The sequence below is a fragment of the Solea solea genome, chromosome 3 (assembly GCF_958295425.1).
Source record: "Solea solea chromosome 3, fSolSol10.1, whole genome shotgun sequence".
Taxonomy (NCBI): Eukaryota; Metazoa; Chordata; class Actinopteri; order Pleuronectiformes; family Soleidae; genus Solea; species Solea solea.
The window spans coordinates 10204047-10214175 of NC_081136.1; the positions used below are offsets into that span (position 1 = coordinate 10204047).

Sequence of the window (10129 nt, forward strand, 5' to 3'; positions counted from 1 at the left end):
GAAAATTATTGTTTTCTGCATCAGTTGGGGTACTTTCTAAAAATGCAATAAAACTAAGTTCTGTGATTTGTTGCATGACATGAACCCAAACCCAGTTGACAGATAAAATAACAAAGAAAGGATTTTCAGTGTTTTCACCTTCCTCTTGACTCTAGCCTTTTCCTATTTTATTCCACCCTGTGTTGTCTTTTACTGTTGTACTTGCTTTTTAAATTGCATTTTCCTTTTATTGTGAAGCACAAGCAATCCTTGTATGGAAGGTGCTATACAAATAAAGTTGTTTTTTATTATTATTGTTATTATAATAATAATAATAATAACATGCTAATTATAAGTTTAAGCCACATGCCAAATGTGGTCACTGAAATAAAAATGCTCCTTGAAAAAAATAAAACAAATCTCTTTCCTGCATGACAATAATATACAGTAATTAATTCAAAATTACAATACTGTTACAATTTTTATTTTAACTTTATTTATTCTTTATTTTATTATTAGACTTCATTAATAAAATAAAAATTGTACCTGTGAAAATTAATGCTTAATTGGGTTTGAACAATTTTCTCAATTATTTCACATAGATATTTAACACAGCTTGTTGATATAATAATTAAATAATGTCTTATATTTGATTATCAATATTGACTACTTCGGGCTTCCATATGTCCAAAAGTGACCGACAGTAATGGAAAATAAGTCAAAACTCTGTAGTGTGTGAACTATAAACCAGCTAGTTCCCGCCTCCTCAGCACGAGCTGAACGACTGCAGCGAGCGCCGAAACGGAGCGGCCAGAGAAACGGAGAAACTGTAGTGAGGCATTTGTGCAAAACTGAGGAAAAACTGCAGAAAAATAATGGGTGTTTAACCCTCTCACCTCCCCCACAAGTGCGACGCCCCAGCGTGTGAGTGTGTAGGGACACAGGGAGAGGGAGAGGAGAAATAGGTGCGAACTTGCGGCCCATGTATTGTCATTTTAACGCAAAATGAACTATATCGATACAAGCGATATTGTCCTGTGTTATATCACGTTTAGAAATATATCGAATATATTCGATTAATATATTCTTAATAAAGTTTCCCATCAAAAAGTTTTCCATTTCTTTGTACTTATGTACTTCTTTCCAGAGAATGAGCCATACAAATTTGCAGAATATTTTCCAGCCTCTGTATCTGTATAGGTCTTACATAACATGCATAAAATACAGTTGCTATTAATTCATCAAACATATACAGTTGTGTGCAAAAGTGTTTGCCCCCTTCCTGATTTCTTATTTCTTTGCATGTTTGTCACACTTAAATGTTTCAGATTATCAAACAAATTTAAATATTAAACAAAGATAACCCAAGTTAACACAAAATGCAGTTTTTAAGTGATGATTTTATTTATTATGGGGAAAAAACTATCCAAACCTACATGGCCCCATGCAAAAAAGTAACTGCCCCCTTGTAAAATCATCAGGTCACTGTGGTTAGTAGAGCTGAAACAATTCAACGATGAATCGATTATTAATCGACAACTATTTAGATAATCGATGTATCGGTTTGAAGCTTTTTTCATGATTAAAACAAGATTTCTGATTGTTTAAGCTTCTTACATGTGAATATTTTCTTAATTTCTTTGCTCTGGATAACAAAGAAATCATTAAAAGTTAATCATTTTGGTTTGTGGACAAAACAAGACATTTGAGAACATCATCATTTCAAGGTTTGACGAACACCGACATTTTTTAAGGTTTTCTGATATTTTATGGACCAAACGATTAATCAATTAATCGAGAAAATAATCGAAAGATGAATCGATTATGAAAATAATCGTTAGTTGCAGCTCTAGTGGTTAGTCACATTCTTTGGAAAATTTTACTTGCAACACCCAGGCCTGATTACTGCCAGACCTATTGAATCAAGAGACCACTTAAATAGAACTTGTCAGACAAAGTGAAGTCGGCCAAAAGATCCCAAAAAAGGAGGACATCATGCCGCAATCTAAAACAATTCAGGAACAAATGAGAAACAAAGTAATTGACATCTATCGGTCTGGAAAAGATTACAAAGACCTTTCTAAAGCTTTAAGACTCCAGAGAACCACGGTGAGGGCCATTATTCACAAATGGAGAAAACATGGAACAGTGGTCAACCTTCCTATGAGTGGCCAGCCGACAAGAATTACCCCAATAGCGCAGCGATGACTCATCTAAGAGGTCACAAAAGAACCCAGAACAACATCTAGAGAACTGCAGGCCTCACTTGCCTCAGTTAAGGTCAGTGTTCATGATTCCACCATAAGAAAGAGACTGGGCAAAAATGACCTGCATGGCAGAGTTCCAAGATGGAAACCACTATTGGGCAAAAAGAACATTAAGGCTTGTCTCAATTTTGCCAAAAAACATCTTGATGATCCCCAAGACCTTTGGGAACATACTCTGTGGACTGACGAGACAAAAGTTGAACTTTTTGGTGGTGTCCCACTACATCTGGCGTAAAAGTAACACCACATTTCAGAAAAAGAACATCATACCAACAGTCAAATAAGGTGGTGGTAGTGTGATGGTGTGGGGCTGTTTTGCCGCTTCAGGACCTGGAAGACTTACTGTGATAAATAGAACCATGAATTCTGCTGTCTCCCAAAAAATCCTGTTTGTGACCTCAGGCTGAAGCGAACTTGGGGTCTGCAGCAGGACAATGATCCGAAGCACACCAGCAAGTCCACTTCTGAATGGCTAAACAAAATGAAGACTTTGGAGTGGCCTAGTCAAGGTCCTGACCTGAATCCTATTGAGATGCTGTGGCATGACCTTAAAAAGGCGGTTCATGCCTGAAAACCCTCTAATGTGGCTGAATTACAACAATTCTGCAAAGATGAAAATTCCTCCACAGCGTTGTAAAAGACTCATTGCAAGTTGTTGCTGCAAACGGTGGCCCAACCAGTGATTAGGTTTAGGGGGCAAACACTTTTTCACACAGGGCCATGTAGGTTTAGATTTTTTTTCTCTCCCTTAATAATAAAAACCTTCATTTAAAAAACGCACTGTGATTACTTGTGTTGTCTTTGAATAATTTTTAAATTTGTTTGATGATCTGAAACATTTAAGTGTGACAAACATGCAAATAAATAAGAAATCAGGAAGGGGGCAAACACTTTTGCACACAACTGGGTTTTGAATATCAAACGGGAGGTCTTACCGGCCTCTCCGTCATCTCTCCTCTCTGCTTCCCTGTTCCTGCTGCTGCTCCGTCCAAAAAATGTTCTCATATCCATCTATAGGAGCAAAACATGTTGAAGTTAAAATAAAATTGTATTATTCACAAACACAGTTTAGTTTTTGCATGTTTTTACGTTGAAGCACACCTGAACTCTGATGATGCGTGCGCCAAACGTGATCGCTACGCGTTGACGTCATCGACCCGCGCCGGCAGCAGCGGTGCAAGGAGAGCCAGCTGTGTCCGTGTACTGTATTCAGCATGTCATTTATCTGTATGTTTTTATCATTTCAGAGCCACCCATACCTCCGTGAGGGGAAGAGGATGCGTTGACGTGTAGCAATAAATAAGGACTATTGAAAAAATAAAGAGGCATTTGGTGTCTTCTTAACAAACACCCTTCAGTAGACCTGACACCGTATCTTCATCACTGTATCATATCATCATCATTCACCCTCAGCTCAGATTTAAACCTGCATGTCCTTCTGGCCTGACGCTGCTGTCATCTTCTAAGCATCACAAAATGACAATGTGTTATTTATTTTGATTTACTGACCATTTCAGACCTGTAGATATTTACATTCAGATACAGTGCGACATCTGCTGGTCAAATTTAGTCATTTCATTCAATTGATGTCTCTTTATGCCTTCCATAGAGAGAAGGGAGCAAAATATGTGTATTCTTACCAATTGTTCTTACCCACCATGACTCCTTGTAAGGGCTCAGTGATCAAACTAAGATTTCATATCAAGTCCAATTTACAGAGGTTAATAGAGCTAATGATACATATGCTGAATACACACAAGTGTTGACATTGTATCAGCCTGGAACATGGAGAGCACAGCTACTCACAAGATATTTCTCACATCCATCTTCTGATGATGATGTTATACAATAAGTATAGTTTTCAGTGGCATGGATACATTTTATAATGTTCACATGATCATAGCCTAGGACAAATGAAATCAACATAAACATAATTGTTTAATCCTCTATGTCCTTGATATTTCAGTTTCAGCGTTCCTGCTTCTTCCTGTGTACCTAGGGTTTTGGATTTTTTTCTCCTCGTTTTTTAATAATGCTCCCAATTTCAGTTTTGCTTAATGTAATTGCTAAATCTATTGTATGTTAGTGTGTCTTGCTGCCACCTTTGTAACCTTGTCTGCCATTCTATTTCCTGTTACCCCCAATGTGTGCTGGTATCCATAAGAATGTAACCAAGTCCCATCATCTGAATTCTGAATAATGTTTGCTGTGTCTTGTTTGCTTTCTGAATGACTGAGCTGTAAACTGGTGAGTGATAAAAACTTGAGTCTGAGCAGATGATTGCTAGCAGTGAAACATTAGAATTAAGCCCACAGCACATTTACATTTTTTCAATGCAATGTAATTCATTCATTCATCATCTACCATCATACACGCATTAGTTATGTGTGGACATTCACACTTTTAGAATTTTGCTCCATCCAAGGAGCACATGTTGAATGAAATCTTTTTTTAAGCTTTATTATAAAACAACATGACAAAACAACACATATTTATGTTGAAATCCAGTCACAAAACAAGGTGTATGTGGGTTTGTGTCTGGTGAGGTCCATTCTGCAAACAAATGTTGCATCCTTTTGAAAACCACTTGCCTTCTGTCTCAGGTATTGTGAATGTGAATAGTGACACATCTGGGCAGCTGTCAGTTTGTTGACCTCTGTGGCAGTTTAGGCAGGAACAGCCCTGCCACGGTCCCTGTAGATTTGAATGGTTTCGGAGAGAGAGGGAGAGAGAGAGAGGGAGAGAGAGAGAGAGGGAGATACAGACAGCAGTGCTGAACGATTCAGAGAGCACTTTTCTTTTACAGTGCCAATTTAGAGACAAGGGCAAGAGGACACACAACAGCACAGGTTATGAGGAAGGACGATATGGCTTTTGTTCACACATGAAATATTTCATATTTGATTCTTTGCCACATAGGAAGTAGACAACATCATGTCCACTTTCAGGTCCACAGGTCAACTATATTTACATATTTATTTACACCTGATACATTTATTTACCTGTGACACTCAAAGGGGACTCACAATAAACAGACTATCACAACACTGTCAGCTCTCTGTATGTCTCTCCCACATGCCCTCATATTTTTTTATTACATCTCTGTAGTCTGTCTTCATGCCACAGCGTCCATTCAAGGGCTTTTGGCAATAGCCATTTTTATTTCTCCCAACAGTATTTAGTTTATTTGGACTGTGCACAATGGTGCTGTCAATAAGGTGTATACATATATCACCCTGTCATATTGAACTTTCTTCACACCGAGCCAGTGGCGCTGATGATTTAAAGATAGGGAAGGTGGCAAGCTCCTCCACAAGTCCTTTTATTCCTTCCCCTAACCCGTCCTCCAGCCCTTCATCCACCTTGTCACCCTCCCCTGACTCCTGCTCTCCCCCCTCGAGCCTCACTCTCTCCCGCTCTCCTGTCCTTCCATCCAGCATGTCTGCAGCTGAAATTTCTGAAGGAAACTTCAGACTACTGCTGCTTGTGTTGCTGTTGGAATACAGGGCATTCCCATGGCCATTGCTAGGGTTGCCGTGGATCAGGGTGCCACTGTAACTGTTGCCATGGTGACCACCATTCCCCTGGTTGCTGAGGAGGGTAGTTGTTGTTGTTGTGTTGGCTGTTCCATTCCTTTTTTCTGTCAGTCGGAATCCCTCAGACAGCAGGCTGGCACTGCTAGGAGACTGTGGAGTGGCTGAGGAGCCAAGTAAGTCCCGCCCCTTCCCCGACGATAGTGAATTATCTGGCAGCTGGTGGCCTTGGCGGCCGATGCCACGCCGGTGTAGGAGAAAGTACAGGAGAAACACGCCAAACACCAATCCTGCACAGAAGAAAAGGATGTAGACAGCCAGGACGTGACGACTTCCTGCTGTTGCCACTGATCCAACACTAGGGCTTTCAAGTGTCAGGTGATAAGCTGCTCGACGGCAAGAGGTGTGGTCTCTCATATCTGGTCCTGCCTCCTGGAAGATAGCAACACAACAGAAGAAGATGTTTCATTCAAGCTGTTTAACTGTGACACATGTGAGATATATTCAAAAGAACTGTATGGAAGAGCAGTAGTTTTGCCTGTTTACCTGACATGTGCACACATATTTTCCTAGGCTTTCCTTTGTGACAGTAACTGCCAGGTCTGAGTGACGTTGTTTGGTGTGCCTGTGAGGAGGATGTTCCCACCTACAGGACCTGGGAGACAGTTGAACACATGGCAACAACAGGCGCAGACCAATGGAAACTTGCAGCTCCCTGGTGGAAGGGGAGCAACGCCCTGGAGGGAAGAGCAAACAGTGACTATCACCAGTGAAAACATAATATGACAACATGAGAACAGAATTATAGTGTAAACTTACCCTCCTTTATATCACATTGCTTTAAAGCTTCCTCTACTGTATCATCTGGACCAGGCCTGGAAACACACAAAGATCATGTCATGTTTTTGTGTTTTGGTTAAAACTAAGATGTTTCCTTGGTGCTTTCTGCTCCATATATTGTATCTAAGATCTAAGATTATTTATGTTTACTGTATGTGGTGAATTTCTTTTCTTCATGTGGAGGATAAAGCAGTAGACGGTGAGTGAGTGAGTGAGCTATTAGCACACTGTTAACAAAATAATCAAAATTCTGTCTGATTCTGATTCCCATATCTAGATGTCTTGCAGTTCATGGAGATATTTCTGTTGTGCTCACTTTGTTGCTGTCTCTCTGCAGGCTTCATCCTCCCTGCTCCACTCACAGCCCAGTCCTCTGGCTCTGGCACATAACTCACAGTTGAGATACAGAGCACAGCCTTCAGCCTGCACACGAGCCAGAGACAGAGGGCTGCCAACCAGAGCCTGGCCCTGGAAACACAAGGAACCACAACAGAGGTACTAATGTTAGATGTTTTCTGGTGAATACATGTATGGCTGTGTGTGTTTTACGTATTACATAGACACCTGTCCTCTACCTTGTGCAGTAATATGTTGTTAACAGGCTCGTGCAAGGTGAACAGAGGAATCTCTCTCAGTACAGTGGCATTCTGGCCCACTACCTCCACCTGGTGGAGCTCCCCATGGCCTGCAACACACACAAACAGGTACTAAATATTACACCTCACCTTTTATCAGGAACATTCTTTTTGCTTTATTTCGTTTCACATTCTTCTCAACATTTATACAAATAAGTTCAGTTCATAATAATTAAAATATTAAATATGCAGTACTGTGGCACCACCAGCTTTGTTGTTTCTATGTCTGTCAAATGTCAGAGATCATTGGCATTTGCGTCGGATGTTTGATGTGACAGGAAGTTTGTCTTTTATATTAGTTAGGTGTCATTGAGTTTAACTCATACAACATCTATGTGTAATACTCAAGCATGTCTTGAATAAACCTGCTGACATGACATATTACCAATAACAAGAGCAAGGGTCATGGAAGTGTTATGGTAGGCCACACTTAACACTTTAACGTGCAAAGGCTGTGTTTTCTTCTTTTTTTTTTTCCAGAAACTTGTTATTTCTGCAATAACTGCATGCACATTTCCAATATTTTCTGCATGTCTTCCAATACAGTGATTGAAAAAGAATCATACTTTTTGGTCATTATTGCATTGCTAAGACCACTAATTTAACAGTGGCCTCAGACGTTTGCCCAGTACTGTATCTAGCTACGCAGTCACTGTCAGAGAGTTCAGTATTGATTTAACATTCATCTAAATTCAGTTTTAACTCTCTTTTCATTTTCTTCCAGTCTCTCCTTTCCATCTCTTCACCTGTTCCAAGGTGTAGCACTGCTCCACTGCCTGTTTGGGTTACAGCCAGCTTGGTGTATCTTATCCCCTTGCGCACCAGCAGGGGTGCTGCAGTCACGCTGTTTTCCATCAAAGGGTGGTCTCTCACGAATGTCAACACCTTGTCTGGGAGCTTCAGGGACGACTCAAATCCTTCATCCTTTAATGCATGGGTCAAACACTAAACAAATGTGTAGGGATGAAACAACAATTTGTGTATGAGGCTTTTTATAGCAACGTGGTAGAATGTAAGAGAAGGCGTTGTAATGTAGTTGTACAGTTTATTACCTGGCCCGGCCTTGGTGTGGGGACAGGTTCAAGGTTGATCCAGTTGTCACAGGTCTTCTTCAGCTCTTTAAAGGGACCATCCATCACTTTGCTGATGTCAGACAAACTGAAAACACATACTGCAGAGAGCTCCTCATGTTCCCTAAGAAATAGAACGTGAGTCTTAGCAACTCCTTAAAGGGCTTTATGTAGCAGAAGACGCATAAACAACATATTAGGTGTGCAATATTTGGTTTGCTTCTTCCTCAGCTTACCACTGGGAGGTGAAGAGTCCATAGAAGTGTGTGCTGCTGGGATCGCCTTGTGGTTGTTGTATTGTGAAAACATCAGTAAGGATGTTGTAGCGCTGACCACTGGGCTTGTCTTCGCATACCAGCTGGGCCTTTAGGAAAGTGGTCCAACGTCGCTGCAGAGTCTTCATCCCTCCCACGTCGGACTGAGCAGATAGGGCAAGAGAATACGTTCAAATAACCACAGCAAATAATGTATACACTATTACACAAAGCAGTGGGTTTACCTTGCAGACTCGCGCCACCCTGGGAACCTTCACTTTTGTGTAGAGGTCGTACTCTTTGGCTACCTCAGTGAAGAAGAAGTAGATTTTGTCGTCATCCCCTGTGGGGTTGCTCTCTGCAGACTGCTCTATGTAGGCTGAGCTCACAAACTCTGGATCTAAAAATGTAAGAAAAGGTATGATAAAGTGTGTTTGTGTCGGAGTGTCAGCATGTGTGGGTAAAAAGTGTGTTTGAAAATGAGCATGCAAGTCTCACCACTGAGCCAGTTGATAGATCGTTCAGTGCGGATGCGCTCCTGCTCAGGGCCTGTTGCCCTGGAGATGTCGAACAGCGTTCCCAGAAAGTTACTGGTGGCTGCTGTATATAATGTACCACCTACACACACACACACACACACACACATTCACAAATAGTTCAAAAGGTGAGACTCTTTAAGTTAGGCTCACAACTGATCGAACAGGAAACAAACAACAATCATATTACATGCCTGCCATAACAGCTGTGTAGTGCTGACTGGGCTCAAAGGGACACTTGCCCTTCCCAGTCTCCATCTTCACTCCTCCATCCTCGTTTTTCTCCAGGGTGAAGGTGGAGAGCTCCTTCATGATTACGGGGAAAAGGATAGAGAATTAAGAAGGCAACAGTAAAGTGTCAAATAAATCCCCATGATGACTGCTGTACAGTAGTTTCTTCATTTAAGAGAAAATGAATCAACATTTATTTGCATTAAGTTTGCAGTGCTGCTTGTGAAAACTATTGTCTATTGTTTTGCTCAACTGTACCACCTCAGACTAGAGCTAAATGCTGACAAAACCAAGATGATGCTGTTTTCTGGTAAATACGAAGGTGCCAGCAATTCTTGCTTCCTTTACATCTGCTCAGAATACCCCTATGGAGCTTGTGGCCTCTTATAAATACCTTGGCATCACAAATGATGAAAGCCTTTCTTTAAACCCCACGTTGAATATCTTTTAAAGAAATTGAAATTGGGTTTCTTCTTCAGAAACAAATCCTTCCTTTCTCTTTTAATGCTAGGAAGCGGCTTGTTGCTGCCACCTTCTTGCCCCTTCTTGATCATGGAGATATCATTTATATGAATGCCTCTGTTCAATCTCTCCTCTTGTTGGATGCGTCTATACATGGGGCACTAAGGCTGCAGGCCCCTCCCACACCATTGCACCTGTGTCACCTTGTACTCTGTGGTCAGCCGGTCACCATTGTCTGACTCTTGCATTGCAACTGCTCCTACAGTTACCAAAATCTAAACGTCTGTTGCATGGTAGACACGACCCTTCACTGTCCACTTTT

At 41.0% G+C, this 10129-nt stretch overlaps 1 protein-coding gene across 1 annotated transcript in view; it reads right to left on the minus strand.

Annotated features, from left to right (window-relative positions):
• Positions 1 to 4680: 4680 nt before the first annotated feature.
• Positions 4681 to 10129, minus strand: part of sema4f (sema domain, immunoglobulin domain (Ig), transmembrane domain (TM) and short cytoplasmic domain, (semaphorin) 4F) — a 39203-nt gene continuing 33754 nt past the window's right edge. The window contains exons 5-15 of the mRNA XM_058625959.1: positions 9309 to 9420; positions 9077 to 9196; positions 8824 to 8978; positions 8561 to 8742; positions 8307 to 8448; positions 8001 to 8199; positions 7195 to 7304; positions 6936 to 7087; positions 6599 to 6654; positions 6326 to 6516; positions 4681 to 6211 (exon numbers count right to left, since the gene is read on the minus strand). Of these exons, the coding sequence (XP_058481942.1) occupies positions 5486 to 6211; positions 6326 to 6516; positions 6599 to 6654; positions 6936 to 7087; positions 7195 to 7304; positions 8001 to 8199; positions 8307 to 8448; positions 8561 to 8742; positions 8824 to 8978; positions 9077 to 9196; positions 9309 to 9420 (2145 nt within the window). The 3' untranslated portion in view covers positions 4681 to 5485. The remainder of the gene's footprint in view (positions 6212 to 6325; positions 6517 to 6598; positions 6655 to 6935; positions 7088 to 7194; positions 7305 to 8000; positions 8200 to 8306; positions 8449 to 8560; positions 8743 to 8823; positions 8979 to 9076; positions 9197 to 9308; positions 9421 to 10129) is intronic.